The sequence below is a fragment of the Halichoerus grypus genome, chromosome 2 (genome assembly GCF_964656455.1).
Source record: "Halichoerus grypus chromosome 2, mHalGry1.hap1.1, whole genome shotgun sequence".
NCBI classification, from domain to species: domain Eukaryota; kingdom Metazoa; phylum Chordata; class Mammalia; order Carnivora; family Phocidae; genus Halichoerus; species Halichoerus grypus.
The window spans coordinates 176005819-176029757 of NC_135713.1; the positions used below are offsets into that span (position 1 = coordinate 176005819).

General features: G+C 36.0%; 1 protein-coding gene across 10 annotated transcripts in view; it reads right to left on the bottom strand.

The window, feature by feature from the left end:
• The window catches only part of VMP1 (vacuole membrane protein 1), a 137050-nt gene that overhangs the window by 107931 nt on the left and 5180 nt on the right, over positions 1 to 23939 (bottom strand). For 6 of the 10 annotated variants that reach the window (XM_078064409.1, XM_078064366.1, XM_078064370.1 and 3 more), the window contains 5 exons: positions 7609 to 7710; positions 7362 to 7412; positions 5149 to 5284; positions 3757 to 3847; positions 2422 to 2532 (listed from right to left, as the gene is read on the bottom strand). In XM_078064409.1, the coding sequence (XP_077920535.1) occupies positions 2422 to 2532; positions 3757 to 3847; positions 5149 to 5284; positions 7362 to 7412; positions 7609 to 7684 (465 nt within the window). In that variant the 5' untranslated portion in view covers positions 7685 to 7710. The remainder of the gene's footprint in view (positions 1 to 2421; positions 2533 to 3756; positions 3848 to 5148; positions 5285 to 7361; positions 7413 to 7608; positions 7711 to 23939) is intronic. The other 4 variants (XM_078064384.1, XM_078064393.1, XM_078064398.1 and 1 more) reach the window with 1 other exon arrangement.

The window sequence follows — 23939 nt, forward strand, 5'->3', positions numbered from 1 at the left end:
AAGCCTCTGTCTCTCAGAAGGATTATTGTAACTGCCCATCTTCTTTCTCTCCCACTTTCAATCTATCTACCACACTACAGCCAGTATCATGTATTCAAAATGCAGATCTGGTTGTTTTACTTGTACTTAATTTTAGCACATTTAAAATAATTCTAGGGGCACCTGGGTGGCCAAGTCGGTTAAGAGTCTGCCTTTGGCTCAGGTCATGATCCCAGGGTCCTGGGATAGAGCCCCATGTTGGGATCCCTGCTCAGCGGGGAGCATGTTTCTCCCTCTCCTCCTGGCTTGTGCTGTTTCTCCCTCTCAAATAAATAAATGAAATAAAATAAATAAATAAAATCTCTAAAAAAAATTTTTTTTAATGAAATAATTCTAAATACTCACAAACAAAAATCAAATTTACTTTGTGGCCTGATCCACTCTGGACCCCAGGTTATTATTAGCAGTGATAATGCCACAAAATTTTTACTTATTTGTTCAGATTTATTTATTTATTTATGAGAGAGTGCATAAGGAGGAAGGGGCAGAGGGAGAGGGACAAAGAAACTTTAGCAGGCTCCATGCCCAGTGTGGAGCCATACCCAGGTGCCCCATCAGAAAACTTTTATATGGCTCTTATGTATAACGCAACACAATTTCAGATGTTCCTTGGTTAAATCTTTACACTTGCTAAACTAGTATAACATATACAGTACTGACTTTAATGAGAGTATAATACGTTCCTTCAAATAGCTCTTGAAGAATTCCTTCTACACTTATGAAAAGCCTAACCACACTCCATTAAATCTGCACTCTGATCCCCCAGCAGAACTACTTAATTTATGGAAGCAAAGACTTAACTTTTCACTCAAATGAATTTTATAATAAATGATTATTTGTATGTTTCTAAATTCTTTACTGGATACATGGATCAATGGAACTAAAATAATAATGTTTCACATCAAGACATTTTATAAATGTCATTTTATAAAGGTTTCTCATGGATATGAAAAGAAACAGGAAACATGAAACCCTTGTTTCAAATTTCTTTAACTTATTCTGCAATTTCTAAGTTTCTTTAGAATCCCTTTTAAGATTTGGCAGAATCTGCTACCTGAGTTGCTTTTTAGATACTTCTAAATTAATCAAATGCTACAAATGAATTCCTTAATCTGGTTTTCCCAAGGAATCTCAGAGGAAAGGTCTAGAAAAGAACAGAAGGTAACCTATAACCTGTAATTCTTTCTTTTCCCTTCTCCCTCAACCTCTAATATAGCATTATACTCCTAAAACTGTAATTATTAAAGAAAAACTAATATGGATTAGTTCTCTGAGATTTATGTCCCTATTTGGGATAAAATCAGCAACCAATCACAAACAGAATTCTAAAATTTGAGATTTTAAAGTCTATAAACTTGGAGAAGTTATGAATTACAGATCAATTCTCAAATTATTCTTCAGGCCATTAATTCAGCAGCCTTCTGAACAATCATCCATTAATACTTATCTTCCCTGCTTCAGAAATGACTTCATTGAAGCATCAAGATCAGAAGTGTTTGCCGTGTTGAACTTTATTTGGCAATCAGTACCACTGTGACAACTTTTCACTTGTCTTTCCCCAGTCGAGATCAAGCTATTTCAAATACGGAATTGTTTTCAATTCCTCAGGAACAGGAATAGAGTGAAATAAGAGAGGCATCCAGGGCACAAAATTTAATGAAACACTCACTCATCAAGCCCATATTTACATGACCCTGAAAGTGCCATTTAAATTCTGTGCCCTAGATGTCTTGCTCATCATCCCCTGGCCCTAGCTCTGCTATAATTTCAGTACATTTGGAAAACCTACCTTTTATCTCTCTAATTTCGTAAGTAAAATAGTATTTTTAGGAGTGGTAAATTTTATATTTTGATTTAAAAGGACTTAAGAAAGCTTTTAATTCTACATGCATAATACTTCATTAATCACAATCAGTAAGAACACCAAAATGACTATCCCGGTGTGTATATGTGGTGTTCGAGGACACGAGGGAAGACACCAATTCTCATTTGCTGATTAACAGAGAACGTAAACTGTTCAAATTAACTCTAAGCCTTACATGGAATTTTGTACATTTAAAGAACTTCAACTATTAAAACAACAATTGCATAAGCAAAAGAACCATTATTCCAAAATCTGGAAGGATAAAAAACATTTCCTGGCTGAATTAATTTAAGTAAACAATCTCATCTGCCCAAAGGTTTTTCCCTCTTCTCTTTTTAAATCCTCAACCCAAAAGGAAAAACAAAACAGAATTCTAAATCAAACTTAAAACACTGATTTGAGGATGAGAATGCTTCTAAAATGCAAAGGTAAGTAAATAAAAATCTTAGAATTTTAACTTCTGAAATAAAAGTACCAATTAAAACATCTCTTTCAATCTTGCTTATTGTTATTCTTACCAGATAAAGGAGGAAGGTGTGCAGCCCTGTTCCAAGCCCAACAGAAGACAAAATTCCTAAGCCTATCCAGTAGGCATACAAAAGAAATTGTTTCTCTATACGTTGCACATACTGAAAAACAAAAAGGATACAGTGAAAAAAAAAACCCAACAGATTGGTTTAACAAAAATGTTATTTATCACCTACAATCAAAATAAAACAAACCAACTAAAATAAGTTTCTAGTAGGAAGAAAGCATTAAGAGTAAAAACCCTTTCAAGAGACCTAATTCTTTTTATATGTGATGGCAGAGAGGCAAAAAATTAATCTAATTGTAATAAAGCTGTTGTGTTTAGACCTTTAAAGTCCTACTATTGCAAATGACATTTATAGGAAAAACGCAAATTACTAATAAGATACCTATGAGAATAAAAGTTTTAAAGATATCTGAAAGTTACAAAGACTCTAAGAAAGCATTGTAATAAATAGTGGTGAGAGTGGGGCAGTTATTTATATATTTGTGAATGGAATATATTTTTGTTTATTCAAGTAAAAAATGGAATAAAATTATTTTTGTATGTTTAAGACCAAAACGCTTTTTAAACAAGAGCAAGCTGAATGAAGTCCACTGAGGTATGGACTTGTTGGAGGCATTCCAGACACTAGATTCTAGGCTCTCACACTGGCAAGTAAATTCATCAAACCAGTTCCTTACAAACTCTTAATGACACACACAGATTTCTTCAAAATATTTAAAAGAAATGCATTTAAAACTATAAAAACTCTGCGACTAGAGGTTAACTGCTTTAAAAAATAAAACAATACCACTTTTAGAACCATTTCCTATTAGAATACATTAATGTTTTACTATTTTAAAAAAAGTTATTAACAAAATGTCCTATTTTCCTTTCAGTTATGTTGTACTTATAGACTACTGGCAAATGAACTTCTCCCTTTTTATACATATAAAACCTAACCTTCAATCTAGGATGAATATTATCTGTTTGGATGGATCACAGGAGAGTGTTATAGAAAATATGAAGACTTTGGTGCTGATTAAAGGATTCATGCTATTCTGACTAAACACCATCAGGAAAGTTACATTTGAATCCCTGAAAATAAAAATGATATATGCCAAATATAAATGCTCAGCAGCCATGAATTGCCACAAGAATATTTTTAATATTTGGTCTTAAAAGAAAGACAGTAAGATATCAGTTATGAGATAAAGTTAAAAAACAAAACCAAGTCTAAAAATGTGGAGGGTAGAAATTTTATCAAACCCACAATAGTTCCATTTTGAAACTGTTTGGGAGGTACGAGGTACAAGAACAGAAAAGCTGCTGAACCTCTTACCTGTTGATGTGCTCCTTCAACGTAATACGTAGCTATAAGTACAGCAAGCAGCAGTAAAAAAGACACCACAATGCTTTGACGATGCCATAATCTTAAAAACAATTTAAAAACAAAAATAAATGAAATATCTCACAGGATTTATCACTCCCAAAACAAGTTCTTGTTGAAGCATTTAGGTTATTTAGCATAGCTATAGAATCAGTTCTTTTGGGCTGAACTCTTCTGTTCTTAAACACGATGGTCTCTTGGCGTATAGAAGGAGGTCAAGAGAAGATACATGGGTATAGAACATCCAATTTCTTATCATAAACCCTACTGTAGCCTTTCTCTTACCCAAAAGACCGATTTTGTTTACATCCCAACTTCTCCCTGGGAGAGGCATTATAATATAATGAAAAAAGCACTGGCCTTCAAGTTAGAGGACCTGGGTCAGAGTCCCTAAGTATTGACTTAGAGTGAGACACTTAACCAATCTGATTCTGTTTCTTCTTTTTAAAATCATAATACAGTTGACCACAACATGGGTCAGAACTGCGCAGGACTAAATGTGGATTTTTTTACAGTATAGTACTATAAATGTATTTTCTCTTCCTTATGATTTTCTTAATATTTTCTTCTCCCTAGCTTACTATATTATAAGAATATAGTACATAATATATACACAAAGCTTCTGGTCAAAAGTAGGCCATTAGTAGTTACATTTTTGAGGAGTCAAAAGTTATACATAGATTTTTCAACTGTGTGGGGGTTGGCACCCCCAATCCCCATGTTGTTTAAGGGTCAACTATAATCATATATTTGTTTTACTAGTTTCAAAGAGTTGCTTTAAGGATCAAATGAACTGAAAAATGTTACAAAATGTTTTATAAACTGTAAGTACAATAAAAACGTATGCTATTATTAAAGATAATAACTTAGAAAGGCAAGCCCAAAATGATAAGGCATGCAAAAGTTCAACTTGCTCTTTATGGTATCTGAAATAGGGCTTATAAGTACTAAACTTAAAGATAGAACACATTTCCATGGCAGAGTCCTTTTTCATTGGCTCAAATTATCAGTAAAAGTGCCACGTATTCTGAACCCTGTCCTACTGAAGAATCAGTATCTAATGTACACAGGCCCAATTTCCCCTAGAGGTAAAGCCAGAAAAAAAAAAAAAAAATCTAATCTCCTATGTTCTCCTTTGCATAAAAAAGATTCAATGTGAGACAGGGGTCAACTGTAATAATCCAGTTAGCAAATAGCAATATGTTCCCCTAATCTATTTTTCTCCAAACTACAGAAAGGAAAATAAACATGTTTAATTAATTCATTTTGAAAGAGCAGTTGGTAGAGTAGGAGAATGTTAAAGATTTCTAAAATTAGTAAATAAGGTAATGGAAGACTCTTTACTTTGAGGTCCATTCCTTCAAGATTACTAGGATTTCCAGAGAAAAATACTGCAAGGTAATGAGTGGCTGTCTCCACAGGACAATATTCTGCCTTTCTTCCCGATCCCTCCTCTTCTTTTCATTCATTGAAGAGGGGTCTGAAAAACATTAGCGCAGAAATTTAAACAGAATGTCCACTTTTTCCAATCACTTTCAAAATTTATCTACTTTTCCATCCCATATTTGAAGGATACTTGCATATTAACCTCAAAAAACAAGAAATGTGTTCACATGATAAGTCTTAGACAGGCTAGGTGATTCTGCTCTACTCTGAGAACTATTTTTGCAATTACTTTACTGTCAGGACACAAGTTTCCTTTCTTGTATGCTACCGGGATACTAAGTTAGCCCACCTTCTATGAAGGGCAATTAGTATCATATCACAGAACAAAGTGGTTTACAGTTCAAAATAGGAAGGCAAACTGTTTGGTTCCAAATCCTGGCTATAAGTCATGTGACCTTGGGCAAGTTAGTTAACCTTTCTCTGTCTCAGTTTTCCCTTCTCCAAAATGAAGATGAAAATAGTACTTACTTTTTTAGGGTCACTGCAAAGATTAAATGAGTTAATGTATGTAAAGCTTTCAGAAGAGTGACACTTAATAAGTGTGTAAGTGTACAATTAAGGTCATTATCAAAATTACAAATGCATATACCCTATAACCCAATAATCCCATTTCTAAGAATGATTAGGTATGAGGTGAAATGTCTCTTGTACAAGTTTATTCAACACAATGTTACTTGTCTAAGCAAAAGATTATAAACAACTTAAATGTTAACAGCAGAAGACAGAGGAGTGATTAAAGTATGGTATACTCATACAATGGGATACTAAGCAGCCATAATGAAGAAGTTCTTCATGTACAATTACAGCACAATCACTAGGAAATATTAAGCCAAAAAAAAAAAAAATAACCCAAAAACCACAGTACAGGAGAGTAAATGTGTCATACTAACATTAATTTTAAATTCCAAGGGGGTGGGCAGCAGGGGAAGAATACATAAATGTACATGCTTTTTGAAAGAAAGGAAAGAAAAAAATAACATGCAAAAGCTCCTAATATGAAGAGACTACATGACATATGCATGCCTATCTCTGAATCCTGAAACTCTTGGTGAAATGATATAAAATTTATCAATAATCAGAGTAACCAAAAGTCAGATAAGTGCTGCAAAATGTGTTCTGCAAGGCAATGTAGCGATCAAGACAAAGAGAAACTACTATTTCAGATAGCTTGCACTTCTTCCAATATAAGAGAATGTCTATGATATCACCATGCTAGAGTATTATTTGCAATATGTTTGAGATGCCAAACAATTTAGAAGTCAAAAAGAAAACCATTACAATTAACAGAAGTGGAAAATCTTTCATTGTCCTTTAAACACATTAAGGAAAGTTCCTACTTGAACCATCTATGTAAATAAAAGCTGTAATTTTCAGGGCTTTTTTTTTTGTGTGTGGTAAATGTATGAATAAGAGTTAAATATACTGAAATTTACCACAAATTCCAAATTCGGTGAAAATATAAATTTGTCGCAAATGAAAAATTTTAAATAAACCCACAATGATCACATTTTTTTTGGTATTTGTGTATTTAGGACTAGTGTAGTAAGTAACTTTATAATTTACTTCTAAAGTTACAAAATAGCATGATAAAACTGAGCACCAAACAATACCAAATAAATACTTACCACACCGTAAGATTAACAAATAATAATCTTGTACCTAGAACACTGCTGATGTGACTGTGACTCGGCTGCTTCTGCTATCACTACCAAAATTCACCAACAGGCGCTGGCCCATAATTTCATTTACTATGAGGAGTAAACAAAAGATAATTACAGTAGTCCCCCCTTATCTGTAGGGGACATGTTCCAAGACCACCAGTGGATGCCTGAAGCCGCAGACAGTACTGAATCCTATATATAATATGTTTTTTCCTGTATCTATATAGCTGTGATAAAGTTTAATTTATAAATTAGACAGCAAGATTGACAGTGGTAATTAATAATAAAACAATTATAAAAATATACTGTAAGTTATGGGAATGTAACTCTCAAAGTGTCTTACTGCACTGTCCTTCTTGAGATTACATGATATGATAAAATGCCTATGTAATGAGATGAAGTGAAGTGAATGATGTGGGCATTGTGACCTGGCATTAGGCTATTACTGACCTTCTGAAAAATAGATCATTCTGTTCCTGGACTGCAGCTGGCCACAGGTAACTGAAACCGTGGAAAAAGAAAATGCAGACAAGGGGCAGGGGGGACTTCTGTAATCTTATATAAGATACACAAGAATCTTATTTTCTTATTATATTAACAAAAGACAGTAAATATTAGATATATTTCTATTTTACCGCAATGAAAAGGATATCATTTAAACCTGCACATCTTCTCCCTCCAAGCCACCATAATTTACCTGTGAAGTTTCCATTATATTGTTCCTTGTTCATTGCTACACGTCTCTGGTCACAATTTTTTCCATTCTCTGCCATTTCATAGATCAATAACTCTTGAGGAGCTAATAAAGCAAAATAAAATCCAAAGACATGTTACATATTCTGCTTTGCATTTTTGGCTGAATAGAACTGAGAAACAACATGGTAGTAATATTCTGCATGCTATCTGAATAATGTGTTTACACTTTCATCTTCTCTTTTATAATCAAGATATGAATAATTTGTATAGAAACTCTAATAGAAGTAGTAAAAATATAAAAGCCATGTAGTTGTAAACCTTTTTCAGTCATTCTAGTGATCTTCCAGATTAAAATTTGGAGGCAATTTGTCCACTGCAGAAGGATATAAAATACTAGCACCTTCAAATATTGATAAGCTATAATATCTTAAGTTTTTTTGGGGCGGGGGGGAAAGGCAGAGGGAGAGAGAGAATCTATTTTTTTTTAAAGATTTTTTTATTTGTCAGAGAGAGAGAGAGAGAACACAAGCAGGGGGAGTGGCAGGCAGAAGGAGAAGCAGGCTCCCCGCTGAGCAAGGAGCCCAATGTGGGACTTAATCCCAGGACCCCGGGACCATGACCTGAGCTGAAGGCAGATGCTTAACCGACTAAGCCACCCAGGTGCCCTGAGAGAGAGAATCTTAAGCAGGCTCCACGCCCAGCATGGAGCCCAATATGGAACTCGATCTCACAACCCTTGAGATCATGACCTGAGACAAAATCAAAAGTCGGATGCTTAACTGACTGAGCCACCCAGGCGCCCCTGAAGTCTTTCTGAGTCATAATTTAATATTATACACACTACTCAAATTTTACCAGTCTTTCACCATTCTTTTAGCATTATTAGAAAAAAATGGATTATACTACCAAACATATCAAAAATGTTGATACAGATCAAAAACCAATTTTATTTAGGAAAAAATTCTACTGAAAAAAAAAATATGGGCCTAAAAAAATAAAAATTATAAATGTCTAAGATATGTTAAATGTACTCTTTATATCATGCTTCATATTACATGTATAGGTATAAATTTTTACTTTTAAATCCCTGTATTACAACATATAAATTGTGCTGACATTAATTATTCTACACAAAAACACCAGATTGCCTATAACTGTTATAATTCTTTCAGGTGTTAGTAAAGCAAATCTTTCTACTCAAGAAGCACAGTACTTCAGGGTGCCTGGCTGCCTCCTGATTTTGGCTCAGGTCATGATCTCAGGGTGCTAGGACTGAGCTGATTCTCTCTCTCCCTCTGCCCTCCCCCCCCCCCCGTGCTCACTCATTCTCTCCCTCTCAAATAAATCTTTTTTTTTTAAGATTTTATTTATTTATTTGACAAAGAGAGACACAGCGAAAGAGGGAACACAAGCAGGGGGGGTGGGAGAGGGAGAAGCAGGCTTCCCAAGGAGCAGGGAGCCCGATGCGGGGCTCGATCCCAGGATCCTGGGATCATGACCTAAGCCGAAGGCAGACGCTTAACGTCTGAGCCACCTAGGTGCCCCTCAAATAAATAAATCTTAAAAAAAAAAAAGAAAGAAAAGAAAAAGCATAGTACTTTGATCAAGTCTGCAATGCACTCTTAATACACTCTGAATGTGCCAGGAATCCTGCTAGACCTATATTCAGCTGATCACAATATGATATGGTCATGGATTTAGTGTTCCTATAGTTCGTTAGTTGGAACTATTTTATTCCTTAACTAAAATTTTAACTGTAATTACCACTTACAAAATATATGCTTTGTAAAGGAAAATAAGTGAAAGACTACATATAAAAAGACTGAGCAAAGAGCATACATTCATCACTTCAACAGAAGGTGTCTTCTTTAGACACAATTCATTTGTGGACACCTTTGTTTTCTTGCCATCATTTCTCAATAAGCAAATAAACATATCAAGAAATAAAGTATAGGTTTCCATTAGCACAGATGGATAGCCTGGAGTAGATGATTATTAAGATTTAAAGTTTGAAAATCTTGATTTGCATCCCAGATTTGTCACTAACTAGTGGTGTGATCTTGAGCAAATCTCTTTTTTTTTCCTAGATCTTTTCTTTTGTTTGCTTGTTACTGTCTTTTTAGATTTTATTTTTAAGTAATCTCTACACCCAACATGGGGCTCATACTCACAACCCCAAGATCTAAGAGTCACATGCTCTACCAACTGAGCCAGCCAGGCACCCCCAGATCTTGATTTTCTGATCTACAAAATGAGAACAAATTATCACTGTCACAGGATTGGTAAGGATGAAAGAGTGCGTGTACATGTGTGTGTTTGGACATGCATGTGTATAACCACATCAAAAGGGCAGGAGGTATATGAAGCGGTAAACTGCCTACACTAGAGAAACTACTTCATTGGTACATGCCTCACTGCCACCATTTCAATGATGTTAGTGTCTTTCATTCAGTGCTTATTTAAAAAATTCTGGAGTCTGTATCAGGCTCTGAAGACATAAATATGAATAACACAAGCTCCTTGTCCTCCAAAGGGTTCTTTCTTCTGACAGGGAAGCCAGATGAGCACAGGACTTCACTTAAAATGAAATAGATATACAGTATCTAACTTAGTGGGAAGAAAACAGGTTTTGGAGTCTAACAGAACTGGATTCAAACTCAAACTTCTATGAGCTTGGACAAATTTCTAAATCTCTCTAAACATCAGTTTCTTTAACCTGTAAAATAGAGATAACATGACACATATCAAAGGGTTGCTATGAAGATCAAACAAGGTAATGTATATAAAATACTAATAGGGATGCCTGTGTGGCTCAGTCGGTTAAGCGTCTGCCTTCGGCTCGGGTCATGATCTCAGGGTCCTGGGATCAAGCCCCGCATCGGGCTCCCTGCTGAGCGGGAAGCCTGCTTCTCCCTCTCCCACTCCTCCTGCTTGTGTTCCCTCTCTTGCTGTCTCTCTCTCTGTCAAATAAATAAATAAATAAATAAATCTTAAAAAATAAAATAAAATACTAACATATTATCTCACCTTTCATATGAACTCAATATATATACTAGCTGTAATGATGAGGAAGAAAGTACAGGAGCAAGTATGGGAGCTCAGAGTACAGTACATTCAGAAGAGTTCATAAAAGCTGGAAATTTGATTCTGCAAACTTAAGTCATACTTATGTGAAGATGTTTTCAAAAGATACAGTCCAAGCAATTACAAAAAAAGATAAATGAAGTTTTTTGTGAAAATCTCTAAAACCAGAGCATCAAAATAGGTTCATAAGATGTAAATGTACTCCACAAATCATGCTTTCTGGGCTTTCTTAATAAAATTAACTGAGGATATTGAAGTGGACCATATAATAAAGGAGTGTAGGATTTTCTATCTTCTAATCATTTAACTAGAAGCCATATTTAAGTTCTGTAAAAACTTAAAACTGGTACATTCATATTAAGCCAAATTCTATAGGCAATTTTTTTTCAGAGATGAACAGCCTATTCACCTATATCACAATAAATAAAATGTAATTAATTTGTGGCAAAAAGATGAACAAGTCACAAAGGGGCATGTGTGTTATGAAGAAAAAATTCTAAAACTTGTCCCTCTGCAAAACACTGTGATAATTGACCTCATTTCCCCAGGCTTACTCTTTTCTGTAGTATCATCTTTAAGAGATAAAAACTTTTGGGTGCTTGAGTGGCTCAGTCGGTTGTCTGCCTTTGGCTCAGGTCATGATCCCAGGGTCCTGGGATCAAGTCCCACATCACGTTCCTTGCTCAGCAGGGAACCTGCTTCTCCCTCTCCCTCTGCCTGCCCCTCTCTCTGCTTCTGTCAAATAAATAAAATCTTAAAAAAAAAAAAAAAGATAATAATTTTTATCCAAAACAACTTGAGCCCATTTGAGTCCTTACTTATAACAATGGTATTATGCAATTGTTTGAAGATGTTTTTAAAGATATTGCAACAGGAATTTTCATCTGAGCAAACAATGTGTTCTTACACAATATGTTAAAAAAGAAAACAGCTTACTGACATTTCCTACTCAAAAAATTCTCTGGAAAACAAAATAGTCTGGAATTTTGTTTTGTAAGAAATAACCAAGGGAACTAAGTTATTTTCTTTTAATCAGTCTACTTCTTACAAACAAAATAAGTTCACAGTTTTGAAAAACTTTTGCCATTCCCAAAAGAACTATAAAAATAAAGCCAAACATGCAAAGAATCACTTGTGTTCTAAATAGTTAAGCTTATAAAAGCATCAAAACTTTTTTGCATTTTAACCATTTTTGAAAATATTTTATACTATTCCTTGTCTTTTTTTTTTTTAAGATTTTATTTATTTATTTGACAGAGAGAGACACAGCGAGAGAGGGAACACAAGCAAGGGGAGTGGGAGAGGGAGAAGCAGGCTTCCCGCCGAGCAGGGAGCCCGATGCGGGGCTCAATCCCAGGACCCTGAGATCATGACCTGAGCCGAAGGCAGACGCTTAACGACTGAGCCACCCAGGCGCCCCTATTCCTTGTCTTTTAAAACTCCCTTGAAAACACCCTCATTTCCTTTGTCCCCATCTTCCTCAATCACATATACACTTTGCAAAACTGGAATGTCCCTGGAACAACCTGCATCCTTATGGTCTGTCTGACCAGGTGAACGTAACTGGAGATAAACCACCCAACTGCACAGCTACTTTAAATTCACGCACTCTCTCCTCTCTGAAAGTAAATAAAGTCTTTAAAAAATTTTTTTTGGAAATTTGTTACGAAACAATGTCAGTCAGATTCCTAGGCGTGGGGATAAATCCAAAGTATTCCTAGCTTATTTAAAGGACTGAAATCTCCTCTAACAGGAATCTAGCACATATTCTTGACATCCAATGGAGCTTACTTTGCAGTGAGAGTTGTAATATCAATTTTAATAGCATGCAACTAAGTTAAGATTTATTTTTAAGAATGAAACTGTTAAAATAAACTATATAGGTCTGTGGATAGGATTAGAAGTCAGAAATAGGAAAGAAGCATAACTCAAACATCAAATAATAATTTTCATCGTGAAAATATATCTAGATACAAGGAATGCTTTAAAAGGTTGCAACTAGCAAGTTTTAAACACAGGTGAAGCATTTAAAATGAAAGGCTGATATTAAGACGTGTGGGGTCTTTTGTTTCTGGCAGAAGTGCTGAGAAAATACTGCCAAAATCAGCTCACAAAGGTTTTTTGTAGGTTGTACATCTACTGCTAAGACTATAATATTTCATTCATTTTAAACATTAGCTACACTTGTAATGCAAAAACAATGTGAAACTAAATTACTTTGAGTTCCCTAAAACAACACAGAAAACATTTATGGATGACATGAAAAACAACTCCCAGAGTAATATCAGTTAGTGGAGAATTTAACAAGATGAAAAGGAAAAGAGGAGTGATGAAGTCATTGGCTCTAATTTTCTTGGCCACTGTATTCCAAAGTAAAATGAACACACTTCCTTTAAAAAAAAATCATTTATTCAAATGATTCTACTTTCTCATAAAAATATTAACTCAGCTTTCTCAATAATGCACACTGTTCTTCATACAAGTCATGCAAAGACAGCCAACTTGAATATTTCTTGCTTTCAGAAATGTGTATACTTAGACTATTTAGTACATTCATTCACAGACTACTTCAAAACAGCGTAGATTTTTCTAAAACTGTTAAGATTAAGAAATTGCAATTTATTATTGGAAACTTAATAATCTAAGCAAACCGTAATAAATATATTTTGACCAGTGAGGCTTTCATATAGTTTTCCACTTGTGCAGGGGTAAAAAGCCAAATTCAAACACCATGCACAGTATCAGTGACTATTAGATCATCTGACTGTAAGAGCCAGAGATTATCACATGGTTGGGCAGTGTAAAAGTATGTTCTCTGAAAATTCATTATTTGAATAAGAATATATGAAAAAAAAGTCCTTGAATCTTTTTGAACTTTTTAAAAAGATTTATTTATTTATTTTAGGGGGGGGGAAGGGAGGTGCAGAGAGAGAGGTAGAGAATCCTCAAGCAGCCTCTCCACTGAACACAGAGCCCAACATGGGGCTCCATGTGGGGCTCAATCCCAAGACCCTGAGATTGTGACCTGAGCCGAAATCAAGAGCCAGCCACTTAACCGACTGAGCCATCAGGTGCCCCTCTTTTTGAACCTTCTAAAGTCTTGGGGAATTAGACAAATTAAAACCTCAAGTTAGGATACAATTTAAATGCATTCAAAATCACAATGTAGGGGCGCCTGGGTGGCTCAGTCGTTAAGCGTCTGCCTTCAGCTCAGGTCATGATCCCAGGGTCCTGGGATCGAGCCCCGCATCGGGCTCCATGCTCAGTGGGAAGCCTGCTTCTCCCTCTCCCACTCCCCCTGCTTGTGTTCCCTCTCTCGCTGTGTCTCTCTCTGTCAAATAAATAAATAAAATCTTAAAAAAAAAAAATCGCAATGTAACTCCCAATAATGGTTTAGTAGGTTATGAGGGTATATATTTCTGGCCTAAAATGTCCCTCAACTTAATTTAGTGAAGTGTAAAATACATTACACAGTCTTCTAATTGTTGAAAAGGCCATTGCTCCAGATCTAATTTTTAATTAGATAAAATTTTAAGTAAAAATCCCTATTTTAAAAAGATACAACCTGGAGGACATTTTAGGGACCCCCCTTTTTAAGGGTTTCACAGATTTGGGGGGAATGTTTATCTCTCATTTCCAATATATAAAAATATGATTCTATGTTCCTTTGGGCAAAAACATGACTTTATTTTAACAGAGAAAATATGTAAATTGTAAAATTACAGTTTGAAAAATCCCATTTCTCCTTTTCTCTCAATCTACTAAACGTTCAATCTGTTTTTCATAACCAATGCAATCTTAGCAAAACATTTTCACCAAAAAGATGGGGGAGTAATATCAAGAATTAAAACACTAAAAGGAGTAACATTCCAAAGTTGGGAGATTCAGCTAACTCTGAGACCTTGGGAATGTTACTCCACATTTCTGAATCTCTCTTTCTGCATCCAATTATCAGGCACATAAAGTAAATTACTGCCATAATTTTCTTTCTATTCTAATAGTCTAAGAATTCTACCTAGCCCAAGGTTAGGGTTTGGATTTATGCCACAATAACTACTCTGTGTAGTGATTAATAGTTTACATACAGACTTGCTAAACCGATACTAACAACCCTTTGTAGGGAACAGTTATTTTAATCCTTACCTTCTACAAATGAGAAATTTAAGGGCTGGATGGGCCCTAAATTGCAATTCAGCAGCATATAAATGGCAAAGTGAGAGTTCCACCTCACGTTTCCACATCCAAATTCAATGTTTCTTCTACTACACAAAACAGTCTAGTGAGAGTCCTTTCAATTCTCACCAAGGAATTCCGGAGTCACAGAAAAAATAAAATGATTACAAAGTAGTTCCAAAAGTTTAGCATGTTCTAGTATTTCTAAACAGTTCCCATCAGTAGAATTAAGAGAACACTCCTCTTTGTTGATTATCACGAACAGACAAATAATGGGACTGTCATTAAAACTGATGACTTCACCTTTACTTCTTTCAGTCATTTCTTTGTGGGTTTTTACTGTTTATGTATTTCTGACAAAATTTCAAATTCAGATTGCTTAACAGACTCCCTACTTTACTGCCCCTAAATACCTGGGGAATATAAACTAGCCCATACAAGTCATTAATAAGAGAATAAGTTAAATCACAGAATATTTGCAAATGACAAAGGTACACATTTCAGATTATTTAAATCAAAATGAAGGACTTGATACAGATAATTCTAAGCTTTATGATCTATGAAACAAATTTTTTTTATTATCCACAGTTTGGAAAAATACTAGAACTTGCTATATGTTATCCATCCATTGAAATGGTAGTAATGTTCCCACTACACCAATTAAGATGGGTAAATGGAAGTAACTGTTGGTATTTTTTGGTCATTTAACATTAAAGAGACCAGAATGACCTACAGCACTTTCTAATTGAACTGTCATTCTTTGCCAACTTTAAAGGGTATTTTGGGTTTCATTTTCTCTTAAATATTAAATAGCTTCCTGAAAATAATCATTTAGGGATCTCCACTTCTATCTTAAGAAAATTAGAACCTACTGAGTAGATAAAGTATGGTGTCATTATGTGTAGCAATGAATTCTTAGCATCCAAATGGCTTCAAGATAGGGTTTTATAAAATAATAAACTAAAATACTGCACATGGAAAAATGTAAATTAAACTTTTCAGTAACATTTACTATGTGATGTCAGGTACATGTACTAGGAAGTTTGAGGGTTCCTTCCTCTCCATAAAAACTGGACCCTGGATTGGACATATTCTTTGAGAAATCACTGGTTTCACAAAGGGAAGAGGCAGTTTCCATGGTCCCCTCTATCCCGCCAAAAAAATAAGTAAACTACACAACAGATCCAGAGAGACTGAATGGTCTAAGAGCTAGGTGGTTGTGAGGCATGGTGGGAAAAGAAGAAAACCTGAGCAGTAGGAAGGAAACTGATAGGAGCAACCAGCAATTGAGAGGGCTCAAGCTACCCTGAGAAGATTCTGAGAGCAACATCCCTGTAGGAAGACTGAATTGAAGGTGAAAAGCTGTATTAGCGACTTTTCCTTTGGGCAAAAACCCATGAAGAAAAACAGAATGTCATCTCAAAATATTGATTACTTTGAAATAAAGGCACTTTTCAGAAATGGCACTCTGTTTTTTAAAACGGACACTCTGACTTTCCTTTTTCTTCCTGAAAGCAAGAAATAAAACTCTTATGTAAAAGGTAGCCTCCCTGTACCAGGAAGAAGGAAGACATTCTTATCACCAGAGATGGGAACTTGGGGCTGATAAATCTGTACAAACAAACTTTGTTAAATTAACCCATATCTTCCTAGTTATTTCTTCACCATTTACTACCTCTAGATCAAACTTCTTTGTCTTGTCAATTCTTCACAAATTTATTGTTTCTTGGTCTAAAAGGTATAAAAGCGTCCTGATCTGGTCACTTCTTGGCGTCTTCATTCTCTTGAAGGTTCCCATTTACATGTGAAAAAAAATAGTAAAGTTTGTATGCTTTTCTCCTATTAGTATGTCTTTTCTTAATTAAACTGTCCTATCAGTTTAATTCCCAGGTCCAGCAGGAGATCCAAAAAAGATAGAGAATATTTCCTCTGCTATAACCACAAGGGCCACTAATGTAGTCCCAAGTCAGAGTTGCCTTTCTAGCTCTCAGCAGAAGTAGAAGTAAACCCTCTTTGTAAATTAGGTCTGCTGGACTCCAACAGAATAAGATCAATCAATAAACTCACAAAAGTTCCAGCAAACAAGCCATTATCAATAGACCCCTCCAATTGGCCCCACTAATCCCCTACTTCTTCAGGACAAGAACCACAGATATCAGAGATTCAAGTACAAATTAAGTATATTATAGAAGAACTATGTATAAAATGTTTACAGAACAAAGGATGCAATTACAAAGATGAACACACAATAAAAACTATCACACGTGAATAGATTTGAAGGAAAGAAAAACAAATGGAACTTCTAAAAGTAATAACTGTTGAAATTAAAAGGCAATGGATGGATTAAATGCATGGATCAAACACAGATGAAGTGAACTGGATGAGCTATCCAGGGAATTTATTAAGAACGCAGCAGAGATAAGATGGAAAATATAAGCAAATAAGAGACACAGAGGACAGAATGAGAAGGTCTATTATTTCTTTAACTGCAATCCCAGAAGAATATAAGGAATGGGAGAAATGTAAATTCAAAAAGATAAAGACCTAAAATTTCCAAAAATGAGTCCATCAATCTAGGAAGTAAAATATATCCCAAGTAGAACAAATATAAATAAATCCTATCCAGAAATACTGCAATCCAATTGCAGAACACTAAAGTAAAGAGGTCTTGATCTTTTTTTTTTTTTTTAAAGATTTTATTTATTTATTTGACAGAGAGAGGCACAGCGACAGAGGGAACACAAGCAGGGGGAGGGGGAGAGGGAGAAGCAGGCCTCCCGCTGAGCAGGGAGCCCAATGCGGGGCTCAATCCCAGGACCCCGGGATCATGACCTGAGCCGAAAGCAGACGCTTAACGACTGAGCCACCCAGGCGCCCCAAGAGGTCTTGATCTTGAAAGAAGTCGGAAAGAAAGGACACATCGCTAAAAATGGAAGAACAGTGGGGTGCCTGAGTGGCTCAGATGGCTAAGTGTCTGCCTTCAGCTCAGGTCATGATCTCTGGGTCCTGGGATTGAGCCCCGAAATCAGGCTTCCTTCTCAGCAGGGAGTCTGCTTCTCCCTCTGCCACTCCCCTGGCTTGTGCTCTCTGTCTCTCTCTCTCTCTCAAATGAATAAATAAAATCTTTAAAAATAAATAAAAAATAGGGCGCCTGGGTGGCTCAGTCGTTAAGCGTCTGCCTTCGGCTCAGGTCATGATCCCAGGGTCCTGGGATTGAGCCCCACATCAGGCTCCCTGCTCAGCAGGAAGCCTGCTTCTCCCTCTCCCACTTCCCCTGCTTGTGTTCCCTCTCTCGCTGTGCCTCTCTCTGTCAGATAAATAAATAAAATCTTTAAAAAGAAAAAATAAATAAATAAATAAAAAATAAAAATGGAAGAACAGTTAGAATGAAAGCAGAATACTCAACAGCAACAATGAAAGCCAAAAAACAATGGGATAATATCAGAGTTTTGAGATAAAACAGCTAGTCTAGAATTGTGTGCCCAATAAAATAGAGACATTAATAGTAAGCAATAAATAAGGCTATTTAACCAAGTATTGTATAAAATAATAAAAGTGTCTGTGACGATAATTTTAAAAAGAAGTGAAATGTGGATAATGACATATAAATCTGGAAGAGAAAGATGAGAGCTAACATGTCCTAAAGTTGGAGAGCTTCAAAACAGTACTTGATAGAAAAAAGTCCAAACAGTCCAAATATGTCAATAATCAAAATAAACAGATTAAACTTATCACTTTGAAAATGTTGCAAATTGTTATTTTTAAAAAATCCATGCTTGAAAGGCTGAAAATAAGACAAAAGACAAAAGTCATTATTAGGGACAGAGAACATAATGATAAAAGGTTTCACTCAGCAGGAAGAAATAACAATTCTAAATTTGAAAGCACTAATACAATACAGCATCAAAATTTATAATGTAAGAATTGTTAAAAATACACAGAGCAATGGATAAATCCAACACTGTACTGGGAGATTTCAAAACAACTGTTACTGATATTTCAAGCAAACAAAAATAATATTAAGCAAAGATAAAAGATTTTAACAATACAATTAAGAAATAAAATGTAGGGGGCACTGGGTGGCTCAGCTGGTTAAGCATCTGCCTTTGGCTCAGGTCATGATGCCAGGGTCCTGGGATAGAGTCCCGGATCCGGCTCCCTGCTCAGAGGGGAGTCTGCTTCTCCCTCTGCCCCTCCCCCAAATTCGTGTGCAAGCACTGTCTCTCTTTCTCTCGCTCTCTCAAAAATAAATAAATAATATCTTTGAAAAAAAAAGAAAATTTCCTTAAAAAAAAAAAGAAATAAAATGTAGGAATAGATTCAGCATCTGACATTTAGAGAACACAAATTTTTTCATAAGCCATTTATCATGATTAAGCCAAGAAACCAGTCTTAACATATTCCAAAGAATGGGCATCATAGACCACACTTTCTGATAACTCAGAAATTATGGCAAACAAGAGGCACCTGGGTGTCTCAGTCAGTTCAGTGGCTGCCTTTGGCTCAGGTCATAATCCCGGGGGTCCTGGGATTGAGCCCCATGTCCTCCCTGCTCAGTGGGGAGCCTGCTTCTCCCTCTGAATCTGCCCCTCCCCCCTGTTCACGTGCTCTTGCACACGCTTGCTCTCTCTCTCAAATAAATAAAATCTTTAAAAAAAAATTATGTCAAGGGTGCCTGAGTGGCTCAGTTGTTAAGCGTCTGCCTTCAGGTCAGGTCATGATCCTGGAGACCCGGGATCGAGTCCCGCATCGGGCTCCCTGCTCGGCAGGGAGTCTGCTTCTCCCTCTGACCCTCTCATGCTCTCTCTGTCTCATTCCCTCTCAAATAAATAAATAAAATCTTTAAAAAAAAAAAAAAATAAGGAAAGAAATTGAGAGGGCCTAAATACATGGGGAAATATACCATGTTCATTATTTGAAAGACTTAATATCGTTATTATAACAATTTCCCTCAAACTGATATATAGGTTTAATGCAATCTCAATCAAAACTCATGCAAACTCTTTTTTTGAAGATTTTATTTGAAAGAGACAGTGAGAGAGCGCTGCATGAGCAGGGGGAGGGGCAGAGGGAAAAGGAGAGGGAGAGGCAGACTCCCCGTTGAGTGCAGAGCATGCTCACTGGATGATGCTCACTGGATCCCAGGACCCTGAGATCATGACCTGAGCAGAAGTCAGATGCTTAACCAACTGAACCACCCAGGCGCCTCTTAAGCAAGCTTTTTAAAAAATCAAAAGTGACAAGTGGATTCAAATTCATATGGAAATGCAAAGAACTTAGAATAGCTAAACAATCTGGATAAAGAACAAAGTTGTAAGACTTGCACAGCTCATTTCAAGATTTATTATAAAGCTAGAGTAATGATAGTATGGTTCTGGCAAAAGGACAGATATAGATCAGTGGAACAGAATATAGAATACATAATTAGACCCACATATAGTGGGTCAATTAATTTTCAACAAAGGTAGAAAGCAATTCAATGGTGAAAGGAAAGTCTTTTCAACAAATAGTACTAGAATAACTGAATATTCATATGAAAAAGTGAACATCAACCCTTCTTTCTCAAATTCAACAACTGATTTGAAATGGATCATAGATCTAAATGTAAGAACTAATACTATAAAGCTTCTAGAAAAAAAAGGAGAAAATCTTTGCAATCTTGGAGAGACAAACTGTTTCTTAGGATTTAAAAAGCATGAACCATAAAAGAGAAAATTGATAAACTGGACTTTACCAAGTTTAAAAACTTTTGCACTTTGAAACATTGTTAAGAAAACCAAAAAGGTAAACTACAGGAGAGAAAATACTCGCAAGATACATGTATCTGACAGAGTTCTTGTGTCCAAAGTATATATCTCTCTCTCTCTCCACACATATATTATAGTAATAAAGAATGAAGGTGTTTTGTATAGATATGGAAATAGAGAAACCAACCAAGAAACAGAATAGAGGGCATTTCAAAAGATTCTTGTGTTTTTGGAACTCCTTATGGCAAGATAGAGCAGCGGGGAAAGGAGAGATTATTCAAATTGGTATCCATATAAGAAAAGAAAATTTGGATTACTACTTTGAACCATGCACAAAATTCCATTCCAAATGGATTAAAGATTTAAAAGTCAAAAAGCAGAACTTTTAGAAGAAAATATAAACACTTTTTGCCTTGGGATAGGGAATGATTTCTTAAGACACACAGAAAAGAGCTATCCATAAAGGAAAAGACTAATAAATAAAACACCAAAATTAAAACTTAAATTCATTACAAGATATCTTAAGTGAAAAGATAAACCAGAGAAACACATAACTGAAAAGGACTAAGTAGGCAGCTTATATAAAGAATTTAAAATACTAAGAAAAAGACAATCTTACAAAAGTAAAATAGGCAAAAGACATAAAGAGGTATTACATAGCAGAGGAAATATATATGGCCAATAATGAAGATACCTACTTGATCTCAGTGACAATCAAAAAATATAGATCAAGATCACAATGAGATACCATTTTTATCCAGTATGCTTTACTATATAACAATTTAGCTCCAAAATTTAGTGACTTAAAAAAAATCATTTAATATTTCTCATGATTCTGTGAGTTAGGCCAGGCAATTCTGGTCTGGGCTAGGTTGGCTCTTGAGCCAGGCAAGTCTCAGATGGGATGCCTCATGTAAGGTCCCCTAACCACCAGGTTAGTCTGGCCTTTTTTCACATGATGGGCTCAGGGTTCTGAAGAGCCACAAGAGAAGACAGGCCCCAATATGCAAGTTTTTCAAGTCTCTGCTTATGTCACACTTGCTAATGTCCTATTGGTCAAAGCGAGTCACATAGCCAAGTACAGAGTCAAGGAGTGGAGTAACAATAAAATCACATTACAAAGGGGTATGCATACAATGATGAGAATTTGTGACCATTTTGCAATTCAACACTCAATTTTATAATCCACCACACCATTCTTTACATGGATTCTTTCAGCAGAAATTAAGACAATAGCAAAGTTAGGAAGACAACTTGTAAAAAGCTGAATACTGGTATACTCTTGCTAGCAATTCTATGCCTAAACATATAGCCAAAAGAACCTCTTGCACATGTGAAGAGTTGATATGTACAATAATATTTTTAGCAACACCAGTCTTAATAGCAAAAGCTCTAACAACTCAAATGTCCATTGTCAGAAGAACAAATAAATAAACTGGCATACAATTATACAATGAAATTTTATATAGCAGTGAAAATGGATTTTCATTTACTCATTTAACAAGTATTTACTGCGTACATACTATCTGCTAGGCATACTTTGAGATGCATCACTTACCAATAGTTATTAAGGTACTGATAAATTCAAATATTTAAATTTCTTTTTTAAAGAAAGATTTTATTTATTTTTTGAGAGAGAGAGAGAGAAAAAACGAGTGATAGGGAGGAGGAGGGACAGAGAGAAAGAAAGAGTGAGAAGCAGACCCCCTGCTGAGCAGGGAAGCCTGGGGAGGGGGGGGCTCAATCCCAGGAACTGGAAATCAGGATCAGAGCCAAAGGCAGACGCTTACCCGACTGAGCCGCTCAGGCGGCCGTCAAATATTTAAATTTCTAAAAATAAGACTTTTGCAGATACAGAGATCCTAGAGACATCTTTATGATTATTTAATAAAAAATTAAAGAAAATTCTTCTGTCCCATTGAAGCTGTACTAAAATCTCCTATAAACAGATCTTAAAAACTATTAAGGGGCAGAAGAACCTTGTATATTCTCTTTGATTAAATGCTTTTTGCAATGTGGAGACTTGAAAGTTTCTGGAAGGAACCAGACTCAATAAGGAAGTGGTTAGTCAGATCATCGATTTTAACTTCACTGGACTTTGGTCTCATTTAGACCATAGAGCAAGATTTGACTGGGGCGCCTGGGTGGCTCAGTCGTTAAGCATCTGCCTTCGGCTCAGGTCATGACCCCAGGGTCCTGGGTTCGAGCCCCGCATCGGGCTCCCGCTCGGTGGGAAGCCTGCTTCTCCCTCTCCCACCCCCCCTGCTTGTGTTCCCTCTTTCGCTGTGTCTCTCTGTCAAATAAATAAGTAAAATCTTAAAAAAAAAAAAAAAAAAAAAAAGATTTAACAGAGCTGGCCCTTTCTTTTATTTTCTATTTTTATTTTTTTAAAAAGATTTTATTTATTTGTCAAGCGGGGGAGCTGCAGGCAGAGGGAGAAGCAGGCTCTCTGCTGAGCAAGGGACTGAGCCTGATGCGGAACTTGATCCCAGGACCCTGGGATCATGACCTCAGCCAAAGGCAGACGCTTAACTGACTGAGCCACCCAGGCGTCCCAGAGCTGACCCTTTCTTAAAAGAATTCTGAATAAGTAAAAACTTTCACATGCTTTATATATATATATTATACACATATACAAATATATATATGTGTATATACATGAAAAAAAAAGAAAAATCTCGTTCCTCTCTGTCCCTCATCTAGTACATTCCCTGCTAGATATAACCACTTTTATTAGTTTTGTGTATCTGATCATTCTTTTTTTTTTTAAAGATTTTTTATTTATTTGTCAGAGAGAGAGAGAGAGACAAAGCACAAGCAGGGGGAACAGCAGGTAGAGGGAGAAGCAGGGAGCCCAACACAGGTCTCGATCCCAGGGTCCTGGGATCATGACCTGAGCTGAAGGCAAGACACTTAACGGACTGAGCCACCCAGGCATCCCTCTGATAATTCTTTCTTCAAACACTCCTTGGCCCCCTTTTGCCAGTTCTCTTTTACCTGACCTGGGCCCTCTCCTTTTCTCTGTCTCTCCAAGTGATTTTTCTGGTTCTGTAGTTTAAAACCCTAGCCTGAACTTGTATTTCTGGTCCTGATCTCTAGATCTGTACACCTAAGAGCACATTTGGATGACTGCTAAGCATCTCAAATGTAACATGTTCTTTCTTCCTCATTCCCATCCCCCTTCTTGTAACAAATCTGGTCCTCCCCAAATCTTCCCTCTCCCAGTGCTTGGCACAACCATCCACCCAGTTACTAAATCCAGAAGCACAATCATCCCTGACTCCTCTCATTTCCTTACTCCTCACATCTAATCCAGGACCCAGTCCTA